This window comes from Patagioenas fasciata, chromosome 8 (assembly GCF_037038585.1).
Source record: "Patagioenas fasciata isolate bPatFas1 chromosome 8, bPatFas1.hap1, whole genome shotgun sequence".
In the NCBI taxonomy this organism is placed as follows: domain Eukaryota; kingdom Metazoa; phylum Chordata; class Aves; order Columbiformes; family Columbidae; genus Patagioenas; species Patagioenas fasciata.
This window is the reverse complement of record NC_092527.1, coordinates 28,158,988-28,178,204: the sequence shown is the minus strand read 5'-3', so window position 1 is coordinate 28,178,204 and position 19,217 is coordinate 28,158,988. Positions and strand designations below refer to the sequence as shown.

Here is a 19,217-nt window from a genome sequence, read left to right as displayed (position 1 = left end):
GGCTGCCTCTGAAAGATGCGCTGCCACCTCCTGCCTTGGTCCAGGGTCTTTCCCCGGTGGCATTTGCTTCTGCACAGCCGGCTTGGGACCGGCAGAGAATTCACCCTGGGGTGGCTCTGCGTGCAGCCCCCCGGCACTGGGGCAAGCAAGCATGCCCTTGGCAACCCACAGCTGCTTCCAAGCACACATGTAGCACACGGGATTGACGGCATCCCTAGGGCTGGGGTCGGCTCACCCAACTGCCAGCAGCGAACGAGCTACTTTTAAGAGGTTGCTCCTCCTTTGCAGTCCCTCAAAATGGTATTTCCACTTGCCCTGAAAAATAAATTGTCTGAAACAAGCAGGGCTGGAGGTGACACCCGAGGGTGGCGAGACACGCTGCATTGGACCTTGGCGTCAGAGGAGGCTTTGAGTTCAGCTGATGGAGAGCATCGCTTACAAGTCAGGGTTTCTTCTTAGTCATCCATGTTTCTCAAATCTTCTCTTTAGATAGGTTTCCAAGGCACTCTTCAGCTGGGTGGGGTGCTCCAGTGGTACCTCTGGTTTTGGGTGGTGCGAGGCGGCTCCACCATCTGGCACAGAGTCAGCTGTTTGGCAGCAGGAGAGGGAGGGGATAGGTCATCCCACATAAAAATACTAAATTGGATTTTATAAGTTTGTAGCTATGCTTTGTTTCTTTTACAGAACTATAATCCTGGTGCTTAAAGTGGTCTGAAAGGAACAGAAACACTTAGCCTTGAACTTTTGTTCTGCTGCTGCTTCTTGTGCCTCTGAGGTACAAAACATACCTGTAAACTTATAATCAATCATACCGCTGTTCAAGGGCTAAAAAAAAGAAACCCAAAAAGAGCACAGGCTTCATGTTCAATAGCGAGAAACTTGGGGTGGGCAAACCAGAAGATTGCAGTTGGCAATTGGCAGGTTTTCAGAGGCCAGCTTCCCAGGTAGGTTGGTGTGAACCAGTTGATTTCTTTCTCCCTCTCTTTCTCCTCCCCCTTGCTTCCCCCACAAAATTCACTCTTGAACCAGAGGCAGGCTGGGCTGCCCCTAAAGCTCTGCTTCTGGCATTCACAGGCAGAACAAGCACAGTGTCACCCTGGTGCAGCTGGAAAAGGGGAGATGTGGCAACCCCACCAGTGGGTTGGGGACACTGCAGGGAGCTGGTGGGCAAAGCTCCTTTGGCTGCGTAAGCTGAAATCCAGATAACTTGGCCTTTCCTTCCCATACTGTAAATCTTATACCTGGGCAGCCTATTGGTGTTACCGACAGACAAACCCCTGCCTTCCCGCAGCCCCATCATCCCCAACCACGTGGCCTTTGTTGGAAGCCCTGGGTCTCCCCCAGCAAGAGCTGGGGGAGGGTTGACTTAAAACTCCGCTAAACAGTAGAAGCACAATGCAAACAAATGTGTTGCAGCACGCAGCTATGCAAATAGCTTTAGAGCACAGCACGTTTTCACCAGCGTTAATTGCTGCACTGCCAGGGTTGCATAGCAACAGCTCGGTTTGTGTCTCTGACAGCTCCTGCCCCTTGATGCCTCTGACACCTTCTTCAGCAGGCAGGGAAGGAGAAGAGAACAGGGCTACCCTGGGAGAGCTAGAAGGGCCAGGAGGTAACAAGGAGTTCAGGTGATAAGAATGGCTTAGGATGCTGGGGCGTCTTCTGGCATGGGGTGACACGTGCAGCAGGCCTGGAATGGGGGCACTGCGACACAGGAGCAGAGGAACCCCTGCAGCCACAGCCATGTGTAGACAGCTTTTGAGTTGGTGGCCAGAAAGGGCACACTTGCCATCTCCCATGCTCTGCAGGAAAGCTCCCTGGCAGGTGGGTTGTCTCTCACTGCAGTGAATCCTTCTGGGTACCTCATACGGGTTTGTGGCTGCACTTGCAGCTTGGCTCTAGGCATGGAAAGTCCCTGGTAAATCACCTCTCCCCAGCCATGGAGCTGCAGGAGGCTTGTGGCTCCTCTGGCCCTGGAGAGAGTTGACCTTGTGCATGCACACCCAAAGCTAAGACAAGGCCTGTGGGAAGGGGTGAGCGTGGGCACAGGGGAGAGGCTGCAGACGGTATGGGATGCCCCGGGCTCCCTTGCTCGTCTGCTGAGCCCAGCTGCTTCTGCTTTTGCTTCTCCCAAAAGGCAGGCTCTTCAGCAACAGGGGTGACTGCCTCCGGAGAACAATTCTTCCTCCTGTTTAAAACCACGTTCCCAATTCCCATCGTCTGTGTTCACCAGTCAGTCTTCAGCTCCTGCTGTGCCTTTGCCAGGAGGGTTGAGCAACCTGTTGGTAGCTGGTACCTTCCCCTGGGAAGGCACTTCAGCTCTGCAATCAGCTCACCTCTCCTCTCTGATAAGCCACGTAAATAGTTTCTCTGCAGCAGCTGACACAAACCATAAGCAACCCCGCCTGAAGCCATGGGGCACTTGAAATAAACTCTTTTATTATACTTGAGCACGAAACAAGCTCTTCTCTGAAATTGCCTTAAGTAGTGAGGACCCAGGCAATCCTGCATCCATCAGCCACCAGGCAAGAGAATGGCCATGGGCATGTTTTGTTTAGTACTAATAGCTTAGACAGGAATGGTAGGAAATGCTGTGCAGGTACCACGGTGAGCAGATGACTGGGTCCCAGGGAGCACAGAGCTGTGTCTGGGGGATGCAGGGATGGAGAGGCACAGACTGCGGCTCAGCACCCCAGGGCATGGGGAGAGGAAGGACCAAGGTGGGATCCAGCCGTGCTCAGAGCTTGACTGCAGATGCCAGGGAGAGCTCTGCCTCGAGGTTATCCTTTGAAACCGAGAAAAAGGGGATATTGCCTGCAGGACCCAAATGGGGATGGGCTGTAGAAGGAGCAGGTGAGTTCAAGGTGAGAAGTTGCAGCCTTTGAGCCAAAGTGATGTGGAAGCAGAAGACCTTGAATGCAGTGTGTCAACAGAAGAAGGTGAACTGTGTCACTGAGCATGAGATGGGTCTTCTAAGGACAAAGGGCATCAAGGCTGAATGCATTTATCTCCTTTATCAAGCAGGAAAAAGATTTATCTCTGTTTTTTAAATTTACAGCTTGACAAGCTGTGTGTATCTCATATTGACTCCTTGGAGTACAATGCGATAAATAAGGTGAAAATGAGCACTGTAGCCTCAGATACACTTCAGAGGAAGAAACTAGTCAAAGGCAAGGCAGAAGTGCCACCAGGAGCCTTTAGCACCAGGGATCTCAGGTCCCCTCTGCCATACAAGCAGGACATGAATCTTTTCTAGCCCTGCGCACCCATGCAAAGTAGGCGTGACCTGCAGCCAGCTGTGTTCAGCATCCTTACTGCAAGGTGAGGAAGGACTGTGGCCGAGCACTTTGGTCCCTTCTCCCAAATCAGGGACTCTGTACACAGACCCACAATCTCCTCCGTCACCCAGCCTGTAGCTTGCCTCTTCCTCCCCATCACCCACCGCTTTGCCCATGCCACGGGCTCCTTCGCAGGTGTGTGTGTGTGGCACCCAAAGGTGCCCTGGCAAGGACGGACTAGGCTGTTTTGGCACTATAACCTTGCTGAGGTTGCCCTGGGGAGTGTGGCAGCGGAGTGGGCTGGGCAGGGCCACACCTCTGCTGTCACCCATATAAATTCAGGCTGGCTGGGGAAAGATGGCTGCTGCTCTTAGGAGCTGCTCTGGCGAGCAGGTAAGAGGAAAGCAACCACCCTCTTTGCAAAAGGTGGGAAAAAAACCCCAAACCTCTGCTGAGCTCTGCCTCTTTGCAAAGCCCCCTGCTCTAAGCCCTCTTCTTGCAGAGGGGGGGCAAAAGGTTTTTTATATCCCCTTTGTTATTCAGCAGGGCAAGGGGAGGAGCTGGGCTGTGTAAGAGATCCTGGCTGACATAACCCTCCTGTACAGGGCTTTGGAGAGGGGCCAGATTGTACCTGAGCATTTTTATTTGAATTAATCCCAGGCATGGCAAATCGAAAGTCATCACAGCGCTAGGTAGAACCAGTTGAGACTGTCGCTGGAGGGTGTTTTTCTTGCCTGGGTGTAGTAAAGCAGTCTTGAGGTATGTTGTTTATCACTAGACCTGGGAGCATGTTCTGGAGGTGCTGGAGCACATTCACAGCAAGCAGAGCTTGCTCAGCCTTCCTGACCAGTTTTGGGAGAACCTTGCCCAAGAAGCCTTTAAGGAAACGGAGCAGCCATGATTGAGAGGCAAAGCCTCATTACACTTACTTAAAAATTTGAGCAAACTGGAAAGCAAAGGGCTGGCTAGCAGATGCCCAGGGCAGGCTTGGTTGCAGCCGAGCATTGCTGGGTGAAGAGGAGACTGGGTGCCACCTGGCCAGCCTGCAGCCTGAAGTGGCCCCTGGGCACCTTTTCCTGCCCTTTGCAGAGCCTGGGAGCAGACCCATGGCAGGGGGAAGCGCTTGCCAGGCCAAAGCGAGCAGTAGGTGAGCAGCAGGTGAGGCTGCCTGGGCTGGCTCCGGCACAGCACTGTCACACAGCATGGCCGGCTCCGCTCCCCAGCTTTCCCTCCTCCTCCTCTCTGCCCAGTGCTCCTCCAAGCTGGGGCTCTTCCTCTTTGTCTGCCCGTCGAGCCCTGCGCCTGGCAGTGCGGGGAGGGAAAACCCACTCCAGAAAAAGCTGCTTTTCCTCACCCTGGACCAGAACCCTGCGATAAGCGTTGCCTCCCTCAATCCAGCTGAGTGAGAGAGGTCAACATGTGATGCTGGGTGGGAAGAGCAAGACTGTAGGGATGGGGAAAAGACTTTCAGTCCTCTAGTACAAGGCCAGGAGGTGCAAAGTGCAACTGTTACTGCAAAGCAACCTGGTGTTGCTGGCAAAGGTCCTGTGCCAGCCAGTGTGGGTGCCACAGTGTGCAGCCCCCTCGGGGTGGCCAGGACTGGGTGGGAATTGCCTGCGCTGCCGTTGGGAACAGATACGGTCTCAATAACACCACCTGGCGTGGCACTCCTGAGGACTCCATGCAAACACTGGGTCATTATCCCTTAGCCTCTCCACCAGTAAGTCCTAATTAATTGCCTCTGCCAAGCAGGTAAATGGTAATTGCCTCAGTTTGAGATCTAGCTAGTGGCAGTGCTCTGGTGCTGCAGAATCACACCTTTCTGATCAACCACTGCTTGTTGACAGCCCTGCAGCTTCAGAGCTGCTTTATTAAATGGCAGTAAATCACAGGTCGGTGCAAGTGGCAAGGCACCGCACCACACAGGGTGCATTGCTGCCTGCATGTCCTGCAGGCTGAGAGCTCGCCAAAATTTCTGCACTGATTACAGAGGAGGCTCGAATCTGCTCCGTTTGCCCTAGGCCCGTCTTCTGCCACCGAGGCATGAGTAGGATTTGAAGACTTAGAGTATTTCTGGCATCTGGCTGCCCAGCTGGGATGCTGCTCTGCTCCCAGCCAGCCTGGCTGTGCAGATGGAACATGCAGAGGTGTGCAGTCGTCCTGGTGGGCCCCAGAAGTGCTGGGCCTTCTACACTGGAAAATTTAGGTTTGCTTTGAACATGTCACATGGTGCCCACACACCTGGATGTCCAAGGCAGAAGGGTAATTATGGGTGCTCTGGCAGTGCGAGACAAACAAAACTACAGTCTGTGTCCTGCCAGCAGTACGTGTATATAAGTGTGCCCGCTGGCAACTGAGGGGATACCCGCCAGCCCTGTGACAGCAGGGGGCTTGATCTCACCTGGAGGTTAGGCAAGTGATAGGCCAGAGTGGGAGGAGAAGGGTTATTCCAGTTTTGCAGCATGGCCTTTTATTCCTTGGTACATGTTACTGATTGCTTCTCTCTTTGTCTCTCTAGTGAGGATGCAGCAGAGGCCTTAGCAATAGACTCTAACAATCAGCCGAAGTCTCCACTGGAGAAGTTTATGGTCAGACTGTGTACACATCACCAGAAGCAATTCATTCGTGTGCTAAACGACATATACACTGAAGTACAACCAGACTCTGAAGGCCAGCAGTTGTCTGAATCCGAGAGCATGGAGGCATCTACTTGTGGCTCTGGTTGTAGCCAGCGAAGCACTGAAAATCAGGATAAGGGTGCTACTTGTACTGAATCAAAGCCCCCTTCTTCCTCAGACCCAGGACAGTCGGGGTCCGATGGCCTCCTGCATGTTATGGGACAAGGCCCGAAGCAGCCGGTGGAGCTGAAGTCTCTGGACAGAGCAGAGAGCTCCAGTCCTGCTTTGAGAAGGGACTTGTCCGAGCTCCCCATCACCAGGCTTCGTTCTGCTAGTCCAAAGGATAGTTCCACCCAAGGATACCTCAGCACGTTGAATTCTTCCTCTTTGAATTTCCATCTTGCTGCAAAGAGCCTGGAAGGGCAGCAAGCTGCTGGACACGAGCAAGAAGCTGGTGTCAGAAAGTGTGAGGACAATAAAGAGCAGCTAGCAGGTAAGACTCTTGTGGAAGGTTATATCTCGGTCAAAGTGGCAAATGTGAACAGCAGCGAGGACAGCTTAGACAGCTGTCTGGGGCCCCAAAAGAGCTCTTTCAGAGCTCTGCCAGAGGAGTCCTGGGATCCTGGCTTTGCGGTGACCCCCCCTCGCAGAGCTGACAAAGAGAACACTTTGCAATGCAGCTCAAAAGTGTCTTTGCACCAGGACTTAGACACAAAAGAACAAGATGCGAGACCAAAGCAAGAAAACCACCTGCATGCCGTGGCCAAGGGCAAGGCAGGCTGCCCCCTGCTTCCAGCCGACAAGGGCCCACTGGACAAGTCCAAAGAGGGCTGGCTGCCCACCGGCAACACGCCAACTGCCCACCGGACCCCCAGCGGGCACCCCCGCGCCAAGGCAGCCACCCTCCGATCCACTCGGAAGAGCAAGAAGGCGTCAGGGCTGAGGATCAATGACTATGACAACCAGTGTGACGTGGTCTACATCAGCCAACCCATCACCGAGTGCCATTTTGAGAGCCAGCGGTCGGTGTCATCCCGCAAGACAGCGAGGAAGAGCACCCGGGGTTACTACTTCAACGGGGAGTGCTGTGAGCTCCCCACTGTCCGCACGCTGGTGAAGAGCTCCCGTGGAGAGGAGCTGGCCCTGCGAACAGAGACCCTCGTCAGTACTAAGCCGCCCCTGGTGCTCTCAGTCGGGGGGTCTGCAGGGGCAGGACGGGAAGGTGAGAAAAGGGTTTCCCTGAGGCTTCTGGCTAAAGGGGCACCAACTGGCCGAGAAACGAGAGAGAGAGCTGAGGTGGGCACTGTGCAGCCCCGGGATACCCGGACGCTGCGGTCAAGGGAAGCTGCCATGGTTGTGCCCTTCTTCTCCCTCTCTGCTCCACCCAGCCCGCAGAAGGAAGACAGCTCGACCAGCTTGCTGCCCCCTGGCTCCCCTCCTGCTGAAGCAGGGAGTACGAGAAGGGGAGGCACCGTTCCTGAGGAGGGTGGCAGCAGCCTGGGCTCCTCCAGGGACAGCAGCAGCAGTGGGCAGGCTGCCGATATTGCTGCGCTTCCCATCTCAGAAGCACCTAGCGAGGAGGAAGGTTGCCCAGGCTGTGATGTACAAACTGATCTGGACCTTCCCACCAGCCCGGAGCCAAAGTCCTCCTCACACACCCCTGCCCCTGCGGACATGGCAGTCCTGGCCCCTGATGGTGCCGGGGATCCCGTCCAGCCTACAGGTGTGGGAGACACAGAGCCCTGCGGGCCATGCCCGGCAGAGCCCTCCCCATGTTCTCCAGATCAGCAGGCTCCTGATGAGCCACCTGCCACCACAGACGGGGAGAGCCCCCCAGAGCCACCTGCCGCCTTGCAGTGCATGGATGTGAACAAAAGCATCGATGCTGAACCAGAAGCTGAATTATTGGGCGTGGCAGGTGAGCAAGAGGAGGCTGTGCCAGCCAGCACAGCCCTCCCTGAAATCTCTGAAGGAGAGACAGTGCAGAATAGCAGCCCAGCAGGTGAAAAAGAGCCTGTTGAAGGGGAAATGCCACCTGGACACCACAGCTCAGACACTGCAGGGAAAGACTCCACCTCTTCCAAAGACAGTCTAGACAAGAAACGAAAGAAAGGCAGGAGAGTTCTCATGGCATCGGACCGCCGTCTCCGAAGCCAGCAATCCCAGTCACCTGCCGAGGGCAATGCTGAGGATGCTCGTTCTTCCAGCTCTGTGCAGCTTCCTTGCCTGCAGATCAAATTCTCCAAGACCTCTGGTGCTAAGCGGTTCAAGAGAGAAGTGCAGCTAGATGGGGCAGCATCTGTGCACTTCCCAAACGACTGCTTCCCCAACGTGCTGCTCAAATCCAGCAAGGGGCCGGACACCAGCCGGGCACCAGAGAGCATTGCTGAGCAGCAGCCAGGCAAGGAGGATGGGATCGCTACCAGACAAACCCATAAAAGCATCTTAGCGGAAGAGACTGCAGCAGAGGGAGAAAATTCCTCTAAAGATGACCCCCCTGCTAATGGCAGCCAAAGTCAACTGGGTGAGATGCTGGAAATCTGCATCAAGGCCGATTCTGAGAAGCCAAGCATTCTCCTCCCTCTGGAGACCGGCGTACCTGCAAATGATGCCGAGCAAGTGGATGTGAAACCAGCCGATGGCAGTGCAAAAGACGAGAAGAGCTCTGACATGGGCAAGCTGGAGAACTCTGAGCCGGTGGCCAATTCACCTCCGTGTCCCAGCAGCAGAGGAGGAAGCAAGCATGTTCCAGCAAAGGCTGCGAAGCATAAAAAGGTTGCCCTACAGTTTTATAACTTAAGACACGCACCTGCACCTGTAGACACTGCAAAAAAGAGCACACAAGGGAAGGAGTCTATGCAAGCGATCCCCAAATTGAGGGATGAATACAGTTCAGGGAAAGACAACTCCCCAGCACTGGAGGACATGGACATGGCTGACAGCAAACCAAAGTTCATGGAGTGGTGTGCTGAAGAGGACACCCAGGAGCTCATTGCTGAGTTCAATGCCCAGTACATGAAAGTTCAGAAGGGCTGGATTCAGCTGGAGAAGGAGGTGCAGCCAGCCCCCAAGGTAAAGAACAAAGCTGACAAGCTGAAAGAGATTTGGAAAAGCAAGAAAAGGACACGGAAAAGTAGAGGGTCGCTAGAAGTGCAAAAGCTTTCTCCTGTCCAGATGCTGTTTATGAAGGCCTTTAAGCTGTCTGACATCTGCCAGTGGTTTATGGAGACAACTGAAACCAGGTCTCTAGTGATCGTGAAGAAACTCAACACCCGCCTCCCAGGGGAGATCCCCCCCATCAAAGTCCCCATGCAGAAATACTCCTCCTCCAGCCTTTATCCCAGCTCACTGCAAGCTGAACGTTTGAAAAAACACCTCAAAAAGTTCGCTGCCACTACCCCGGCTCGGAATAACCTGAAGAACCAAAAGCTTTGGGCCAAAATTCGGGAGAATGCTGATAAAGTGGAGGCTGAAGAAGCCACCGCTCCCAGCCAGATGTCTCCAGCTGACGCCAGCACCGAGGACTTGAGTGAAGACAAACACATCCAGCCTGCCCCCAGCTTGCCCACACAGGCCAGCACCAGGATCCTGCGCAAGTACTCCAACCTGCGGGGCAAGCTGCGAGCCCAGCACCGCCTGGTGAAGGCGGAGAAGAAGAGCGATGGCCCAGGGGACCACCCACCCCTGGAGAGCAAGCAGAACCGGAAGAGCGTGTGCATCAACCCGCTGATGTCTCCAAAATTGGCCTTGCAGATTAAAGCAGACGCCTTTCCTGCAAAGTCTCCATCAGTGGATGGGATGGGAAAGGGCCGGAAGGGGAAGGGCCGGTCCCAGGAGGACCCCTCACCCAAAGCTGACCTCCAGCTCAGCAGGAAGAAGAAGATGCTGAAGGAGAGCGGGAGCACCCAGGAACGGTCTGGCTCCTCCACCAAGGACAAGCTGCCTGCCAAGAAGGCCAGTAAAATAAAGCATTCAGAGGTCAGCACAAAAGCTCCTGCCACCCGAAAGCAGGCTGTCATGGAAAGGAGCAATAAACTGTCTAGAAAAATGTCTTTGAAAGAGAAGAGAGCCCCAAAAAGGCAGCTGGAGAAGCTGCGGCTCCCCACACGAAAGGGCAAGGAGAACACGAGCAAACGGGCCGTGCTGGCCCTCAGCCACGACGAGCTGGCCACGTCCCCGAAGCAGAAGCCCCTGGGGGAGTCCTCCACGCGGTCACAAAAGATGGCCAACAAGAAACCCAGCGGTGGGAAGACCCTGACGAGGTCCATGAAGAAGATGCAGGAGAGCAACGGGTCTCAGGGCAAGAGGAAGCTGAGGGCGAAAGTGGACTGTTCTCACAGCAAGCGCTCGCGCCTGGACCCAAAATAGCGAAGAACCGGTAGCCATGTACAAAACTGATGTATAGTAGTAACCCTTTACCATGCATTAACTAAAGCTGCTTTTATAAGCTGTAGCAAGCCTTTAAAAATCCGCAGTTTTAAAGGATAACGCCCGTGATTTTAGGCATCGGCAGATGTGGTCTTGGACAGAGAAGAGGTCGGCCTGTCTGGCTCTGCTGTTCAGAAGGAAGTTTCTGCAGTCGGAAAGTTCCTTGGGTTTTTTTAAAACTTGGAACCAGGCAGTTTTAGTTAAAAGTACAGTGCCTTATTTATCACTTTAAAAATAAAAATAAGAAGCTCGTCTGTGTGATTTGGAGGCTTGCGTTTTATACTTGAGGCACAAGCACTTGTACTGTAGCAGAAAGAAAACCACCTTCGTGCACATGAAGTAGCTTTCGGCAGCCTTTGGGTGCACGCAAACATTTCCCTTTCCTTCAGAGTCCTCCTTCTGTCTGTCTTCGTAGTGGCATTTAAAGCAAAACCAAAACCATTTCCCATCAGTGAGGGAGAGAAAGGCAAATCTGTCTTTTGTCGGTTCGTTAGTAGCAGCTGCTGGTGTCCCATACCGTTACCTGCACAAAAGTGTTAATTAGCTACTGGTGTGTGTACTGCTGATGGGGGGCTGCCCCGCTCCCCAGTTGCGCAGCCCAAGGGGTGGGGAGGTCCCGCTCAGGCAGAGGTGATGCTGCAGGTACCAGACTGCTGCATCCACCGCTGCTGAGCAGGCACACTGGGCTGTATCTGTCTTTCTTTCTTGCTGGCTTCAGGGATGAATCGGTCCTGCCGTACCCTGCTTTTGGATAAGACCTCCTGCTCCCATTCTGCTGTGCTCATGGTGATTTCTGTGGTCTCTGATGGCAAAGCAGTTTCCACAGTGCTTCGCTGAAGGCTGAATCTCATTTTTTACAGGCTCGAGCTCCTGATGTTGGTGCTCTGCAGCAGGAGAGCCCTGGCCGTTGCCCTGTGCTCTTGTACATGTCTTGCCTGGCACCCTCCTAAGCCAGGATTTGCAGTTGGAATAGGGTTAAGAGAAGGGACTGACTTAAGTTTATTTTTTTACTGTAATTTGCATTTTGTCCTTTTGCTAGCAGGTTGCGGTTGGTTTGTCCCTGCTTGCGCATGGTGCTGTGGAGTCTGAAAGCGGTCAAGCCTCTGCCCTGTCCTGCACGAGCCCTTTGCAGGGCTCCTCTGCAAGCCCCTGTGGCACATTTAAAAGCCAGCTGGGGGTCTGCAGTGGCAGAACAGGATCACAGTGCCCAGCAGCTCTGAGAAAAACCTGTTAGAGGGGCAGAGAGCAGATGGCTGTGCTGGCTCTGCTGGGCAGGGATGCTTGGTGGCTGAGAAGAGACTGTTGGGTCTGTGCTTGGGAATGGGACTCTCCTCAGCCATTGCATCTCCATGATTTCACTTTCGTGTTGCTGCACAAAATCCGTGTGCATTAATCCTGATGGTGCAGAAAGCACCGATGCCCGAGAGGGCACCGTGTGGGCTCTGGGGTCACCCAACCTTTAACAGCCGCTTGCTGGTCCTTGCTCAGCTCCTTGTCCCTGCTCAGGGCCAGGCTGCAGGCCAGGCCACCGTTGGAGAAATGCCGGCCCTGGGGGCAGAGACTTGAGAGGGCTCCGCTGCAATAGGAATTGCTTTACATGATTGGCATTGAACCCCACATCCCAAAACCTGTGGACTGGAGGTGGAAAGCAGATAATTGTCTGTAAATCTTTCATTGTACCTATTTAGTATAGAGGATGAAAGAAGGCGGTTGAGGTTTGCACGCTCTTCACAGAGCACCTCTGGCTCTCTTGCAGGTATTCCCTTCCCCCAGCGCTGACGCACATGAGGCTGCAGCACATTTTTCTCTTACTATGAAATGGCTGATTTAAAAAAGAAAAATTCTTTACCTTTCCTTTGAATCATGCTAGAATAAGTTAACTCTCTGAACAGCTAGGAAGTGATTAAATCTAGCCTGTCAGTCCCTGTACAGATTAATGTGAAGTTATCTATTACTTTAATTTTTACTGCATGCATTAAATATGTCAAACATTCCATCAGAAAAGATTTAAAAGCATTTCAGGAGAGGTGTGAGGCAGGAGGCCACTGATGGCAATTAAATGACTGAGCTGTACCTTTCCTACAGGTTGTTTTTCCCTGTTGTTTCTCCACCCATATTTTTGGTCCCCCCTCTTTCTCTCCGGCTGGGGCAGCCTCTCTGCAGGCACTCGGGCCTCGGGTTTCCGCTCCTTCCTCTGGGCTGGAGCTCCTGATGCTGCTCCCCAGCAGCCAACCTCCTTTTTCCCATCCTTCCCAGCCCCTCTTTCCCAGTCCTTCACCATCGCTCCTGCAGCACCTGTGGGGCACCAGGTGCTCCTCGGGGCATTTTCTCTCCCTTTCTCTCAAATTTTTTAGCTGCTGGTAAATGCAGGCTGCTCTGCTCTCCATCTTGTGTGCTTCTGGGAGTGGGAACCTAATTAGGATAAAAACCTAGACAAAGCAAGTTGAGAGAGGCTTTCTGGTTGGGATGCGGCTGCTCCGGCCTCCCACCTGCGCCCTGTGGCTCCACCAGCACCGGTTGGCCCAGTGTGGCAAGGGTGGGAGACAGTGGGCACCACACTGGTGTGGGAGAGGAGCATCTGTCCCAGTTCGGTGTGCGCTGCTTGGCTTAGGTGGTTCCCGGCAGTGTCCCTGCCTGCTCCAGAGAGGAATGGCCAGGACCTGTCATGAGGAGGAATCAGAGATGCTTAAAGGGCAACTGCATTCCTCCCACCCCTTTGAATTCCCGGGATCAGCCTGTAGTTTTCTGCAAAACTACTGTGTTTCAGCTTGGTTGGATGGAGATCTCCTGTGCTGAAGGCAGGTCCCTGTGGGACCAAGCCCTGTCAGCAGATGCTGTAGGAGTCGCAGCGCTTTGGGAGGGATTGAGGTGGCCTTGGCCACTCTGGGCAGTGTGCAGGCAACGTGGCCTGAGGCACGAAGCGCTTGCAGGTTGTCCCAGGCTCCCATCACCTTCAGCCAGCAGCTCTGTTCCTCCTAAGGGGATGCCAGGGGTGTTCAGCAATCCCTGGCTTTCCCACATCAGCTCCAGTGTGCTCTGTGCAAAGAGTGACACTCGTGAAATCTGTGCAAGGAGCCTACTGACTTTTAATGGGAGCTGGGCAGTGCCTCATAGATGTACATCTGAATTTCTGCTCCCTTTAATGAGGAAAGGTAGAAGGTGTGCTTTGTGTCAGGATGGGGCTGAAACAAGGGGTCTGAGCTTGACTGTTATTCTTGTCTTCAGAAAGCAAATGAAGAGAAAGCAAATAATTCTGAGGGTTTTTTCCAGAGAGAACCATTTTTAAATACAATTGCCTCAGACTACTGCCAGAGAGCAGCCCAGACCAGGCGTGTGCTGCATTGTCCCTCATGGGTGCTTGGCCTGGGTGGGCAGATAAGCAGCACTGTGGGCATCCGCAGGGACAGGGAGCAGGGGCTCGCAGGAGGTACCGAGGTGGGGGTGACTTGATCTGGGGTCTTGTCAGCAGGGACCCCTCCCAGCTCCCTGCTCAGAGCTGCTCTGTTCCCCACCTTCTCTTTTTCTCCCAACAACTCCCCTTTATTTAAAAATTACAGTTTTGAGGAGAACCAGAATGATTCGTCTCTCCATCGTGCTGCTTGCGAGGAGCCAGCAGGAATGTTTCCTCCCACAGCTACTGCGCTGGGTGGTGGGTTTAATTCATGCAGGTGGTTTTTACAGAGATGAGGCTTGTTTGTCAAGGGATGGGTAGGGTGAAGCCATCACCTGTGGCTGAGTTATTGCAGCGAGCACTTGGGGCATGCCCTCACCAGCCCACCTCCCAGTGGGCATATTGGTGCTTTAGTATAAATTCTCTGAATTTCAGATTTGTGCAGTCCTTTGGATTGCCCCAGGGGTGAGGTAGACCAGGGATGGTCATCCTGTCTAGAAAAGCATTAAGAGTTTCTGCTCTGAGGAAACCCCCAGCTCCTTGCCGGGCTGCTTTCCCTGCTGTCACTGCTCTGGGAGATGCCGTTTGTGGCCCCTTGGCTTCCTCTGTGTGCATTCTCCACTTGACACCAGTAGTAGCTGCCAGGTCTTGCAGACTACAAGACCTGTTTTTAATGTGCTTCACACTTACTTTTGTGAGAGCTTTACTTTGGGGCAGGAAGGAGGAATGCTGTAATTTGCTAATTAATTAAAGGGTCTGCATGTGAGGTGACTGCCTGGCAGGGTGGCATTTCCTGGGTAGCTCTGTTTTCTTTATCAGTGCTCAGATGTTTGGATTTTTTCCTTTTTTTCCTAATCAGTCCTCATGTCGCATTACTCCCTTCCCAATTTACTTCTCAATTTCCCCTCTCCATGCAGCCGTGTTTCAGCTAGAAGAGTACACAAGAGACACAGAAATATGTAGAGGCAATAGCATATATAACCTGTTGCTCTTTGTTATTGACTTGGGACGTACAGTGCTTGTTTCTGTTTGTTCTGCAGCGAGGCAGCGGTGAGGTGTGCTGCTGGGGCACGGCCCCTGCTTCAGAGCAACCTGTTTGCAGTAAATGCAGCTTCTACTCAACGCAAGGGATGCACAGGGAGCTGCAGCTGATCTTAATGGAAGGAAATCAGCAACATGCTTTATTGCCTTGTTCCACACGGCCATCAGAGCGTTTCTGCTTGCTGTGGTGCAGTGCTGCCCACTGGCACTACCACAGTGCCATCCTCAGCTCTGCAGCCTCATTGCGCTCCTCCTCTTCCTCCTTCTCTTCTTCAGCCACCCCACAGCTCCCTGCTCTGCATCCTCAGCCCCCATTTCAGCACAAGTGCTGTGTCCCTCATAACAGCCCTCTCATTTTGCTGTTACTTTGGCTCTCCTTGCTGGCCACTTTCTCATCCTATTCCTGAAACTGTAATAGTCTCCATCCCAGCTCCTGTCTACCAGGAGCAGCATCTTTTTAGCTCTGCACCTCCACAGATGTCCTCACTGTCCCTTTGCTGCCAGACCTCCCCCCCTCACTTGCATGGTTACCTTTTCCTCTCTCACCTTGTCATTGGCAGCTCAGGGTCTTCTCGTGATCAGGAACCATCCATCTTATCTGACCTCCAGGAGGGGCTGGGTTTGCTGAGCTCAGAGTCAAAATTTATCTGTCTGGGGGTTGAGGGCTGCAGCAAGAGCAATTGGAGCCCAGGATGGCTGCTTCTATCTGCAGCTGTTTGGTTCTTGTCTAGCAATGTGTGCCCTAGAATGGGTGTCTCGGCTGATGGGGTGTGTGCAGTATATCCAAGGTGTGCATGTGTTTGTATTCATCACTAATAATTCATCACTGATGAGGTACTTGCTTGTGTTTGCTGTGTGTTGTGGTGTTTCTGTGTTCAGTTGCCCACGTATCAGTGAGACGCATTTGAGGAAACGTCCTCCAAAGCGCTGGGTCGCTGGTGCTGACACTTCCAGCTGCGTTGCTGATCATCCTCCATGAGCTGGGACAGTGAGATGAACTTGTCTCCACTGCTCTCTTTGTCCCCAGCCCAGGAGGGATGGGGAGAGCCGTGTGGTGCTGGACCTAGCGGATTGACAGGCATCTGGAGCTGCTTTTTGCTGGTGTGTGGATCAGCAGAGCTGCAGCCCAGCCTGTGTCCCAACCACTTGCACAGCACCTTTGGAAATGCTGATGTTTCTGAAAGCTCTGCTAGCCCCTTGTAACCTCCCGGGAAATAGACACGCAATCTCAGAAGGACGCAGATGTACTGCTGCCCTGCTTTTAAGAATTGTTGATGGACAGTTTCTCCCTCCAGCCTGTATTCTTTCAGCCTGACAAGTGCATTCCCTGTTGAAGGCGACTGGGAAGGCTGCAGTGCTCAGCCTCCCGTGGGCACCGGCAGTGCCTGGGGCAGCAGGGAGCTATGGGCTGCTGTCTGTCTGGCACGGGCTCTCGCCTTTCCACTGTCGGTTTTTGCACCAGGGGAAGAGGGCTGAGCCCCAGCCACAGCATCCTGGGGTCTGCATCCTTGGGCTGTATGTCTGGACGGCCCGGGAGTGAGGTGGGGGGAGGCTCCCCACTGCCAGGGAATGCCACTGCAGCTTTTCTTGTAGCAGTAGGTGTTTTTGAGCAAACCACAAGGCTACAACATCCCCACATCACCCGTGTTTCCCCCCGACCCCATGTATTGTAGCATCCATTCAGCCCATCCTTTAGCTTGGTGGTTGTGAAATGAATCCATCTGTTCTAAGATGTTCTCAGGAGTTCTTGTTTGTATTAAGCTCACCCCTAGGCTTAGCAGAAATCACGGTCCCAATCCCTCCTCCTCCCCTCCCTGTGGACAAGCCCTTTCTTTCACGAGCACTTCCACCCCCTCCCTGAAGGATGGCGGGGGGCAGCTGGCAGTTTCGATTCAGGGCAGGTTGGCAGCTTGGGGGCAGCCGGAGGAGCTGGGATGCAGCCGGCCAGCGTTTGTGGCGTGGCGTGGGTCCAGAGGCCGGGCCGGCCAGTCCCTTGGGATATGTTGCTAACTGATGTTTTGTAAGTCTGTTTGTAAGAGTACCTAATTTTAAAATGAAATGTGAATATATATTATGTGTAGGTGCCATGTAAGATAGTGTTGTGCTAGGCGGCAGGATGCTAACCTACTTTTTAAGCTTTTTGGGGCAGGAAAAAGCTTTTTTTCTCTCAATTCATGCTCACAGATCTAATATTGTAAATAGTCTTTTTTTAATATTTATTTCATGGGCTTTCCACAGATTCTTGTTCTGACTGGTATGTCGGTTGGTGGGACTGTATCACCCAGCGTGCCGCAACCAAAGGGCTGGCTATGGCGTGGGGGAACGGGATGGGAATGGGGTGGGGGGCGGTGGTGGTGTTTGGTTTTTTATGTCATGTCAAAGTTGAAGCATTAACTCTTCATCTCATTGTGATGATGTCAGACCTGGTCAATGGCCATGGTTCCCAGGGGAAAAGTGATCTCCCGTGGCCAATGGGATGGCCATTCCCCAGGAGGGGGGCACTGCAAGCAATAAGATTTGTAGTAATAATGCCTGATTTGATGGCAGGGGCTCTTGGGGCTCAGGGCCAGCTGGGAATGACCCCACTCCCGGCAGGGGCTTGGTCCAGCATGGGATGGGGGGGTCTCTTGACCTGGGGATGCCTAAGGAGGTGTCCCCAGGGATGTGGGAAGTGGGAGCTGCTGTGACCCCCAGGGAATCCCCGCTAAAACGGCCAGGGTAGGGTAGGTAGTTACTGATAGCAAACTCCCACTAGTGAATTACTGCAGCGAGCAGCTGCCTCTTGGGGCTCCTGCGCGTCCTGCGGGTCTGGGTGACCCCCAGGACAGTGCCACAGTCGCCCTTAAAACCCCAGTGCTGGTTCCAGAAGGTCGTTTGCTTACTTGCTGTTCTGCAATTTCTATTTTTCTTCCAGGGGGTTTGAGGTAATTTGGTGGTTTTTTTCCCTGAGTGTGTTTGGTTTTTTCTTCTGTGGTTTTGTTTGTTTGTTTCTATTGTGTGTGTGTGTTTTTGTGGGGTTTTTTACCCCTTTTTTGCTGGAAGTGTTTGCTGGCTGTGCCCCCCACCCCGACTGTCTGTGTGGGGCAGTGTCAGCAGGATCATTGCTGCTTTTATGGTGATGGGTCCCCGATTTTGGAGGGTGGAGCGCAGAGTGCTGCTGGGTCCTGGCCCCACAGGACCCCTTGCCAGCCCCATGCTTCCCTCACCCTTGGAACAGGCGTGTAGGAAAAAAAAAAAAAGAAAAAAAAGACAGAAAAGGGAAAAAAAGACAACAACAACCCAGCACCCAGCAATTTTGTTCTTAAGATGCTCAAGGTTTAAATATTATCTCCACCTTGATGGCCAATGTTTTTCCTTCATCTGTGTCTGCTTCCCTGGGAGAGTTTTGTTTCTCTGTTTCTTTCTATATGAATTGTAGACACTGAGCTGAAAAGTCCTGTCCGGTACTGTATGTTTGAGCCTAAGCAATGTGAACTGTACAGACCAGCGGTGGGAACTGGGGGCCGGTGGCGGCGCCTGGGAGAGCCGTGGCTTGGGCCGGCATTCCCGGTTGCTCTGGGGAGCAGGACGTACTGCGTCACGAGTTGGGAAAATGAACTGTCTGCTGTGAATTCTTGGTTGGAAATGTGGAGAGGGGTTTCCATTAGATAATGTTTACATACCTCACCTGACGAACCTTTGAAAGTGTATATAAAAAAAAAAAAAAGAAAATAAAATTATATTAAGTTGCTTTAAATCAATATGTATAGCTATAAGAGCTGGGTCATTTGAACTTTGAATATGTATCGACTCTCTAAATGTTGACATTTTGTGAACTCTGTGCTCCTGTCTTTTATTTCATCTTAGCCTATGGAAGAATTTGTGTTCTTGTTCCAGGTAAAAGGTCCCTGACTCAGATCTGAACTCCTCAAGGATTCCCACCACCTTGTTTTCTTTTCTTTGCTGTCGATATTCACCCTATGAGCTTTCTAAAGGTCCGTATTTTATTGCAGCTTATTAAACATTTCTTTGATATCAACATCTGTTTGGTGTGATAACTGGGGAAGGGCGAAGGTGAGTGAGTGCACGAGGTGGGCAGTAAGCTGGCACCCTCCGGGTGGAATGGGACCCCCACTCTCTGGAGAGGGGATTTAGATGCCCAGGTGGGATTTGAGTGCACCCACACCTGAGCTGGTGGTGCCACCTTCTGTGGCACAAAAGGTGCAATCCTTTCATGCTACCCAGGTCCCCTCTCCCACTCCCAAAGAGTTACGGGTGTCCCGTTTCCCCCTCAGCCATCCCATCCCCACCAGGGACACCTGGGCCCTTTGCCTTCTCACGCTGCCCCATGCACGCCCCAGGCAGCGATGGTTCCTTCTGCAAGGTGGTGCAGAGATAACCCCGGCTTTCCTGGGAGATGAGCCCTTAACCCCGGGACTGCACGTCCCTGCACCGTGTGAGCGATGTTCTGGCCAGAAGAGG

General features: G+C 53.0%; 1 protein-coding gene across 1 annotated transcript; it reads left to right on the top strand.

Moving 5' to 3' along the window:
• The first annotated feature begins 781 nt into the window (after positions 1-781).
• On the top strand, positions 782-18,776 carry LOC136104677 (uncharacterized). The gene is made up of 2 exons (XM_071812062.1): positions 782-944; positions 5,797-18,776. The coding sequence occupies exon 2, from the start codon at positions 5,864-5,866 to the stop codon at positions 10,262-10,264; it is 4,401 nt and encodes a 1,466-aa protein (XP_071668163.1). The 5' UTR covers positions 782-944; positions 5,797-5,863; the 3' UTR covers positions 10,265-18,776.
• The last annotated feature ends 441 nt before the right edge of the window (positions 18,777-19,217 follow it).

What these genes read in the sequence shown, in the direction of transcription:
- LOC136104677 (XM_071812062.1), top strand. Translation starts at nt 5,864, where the DNA reads ATGGTCAGACTGTGTACACATCACCAGAAGCAATTCATTCGTGTGCTA.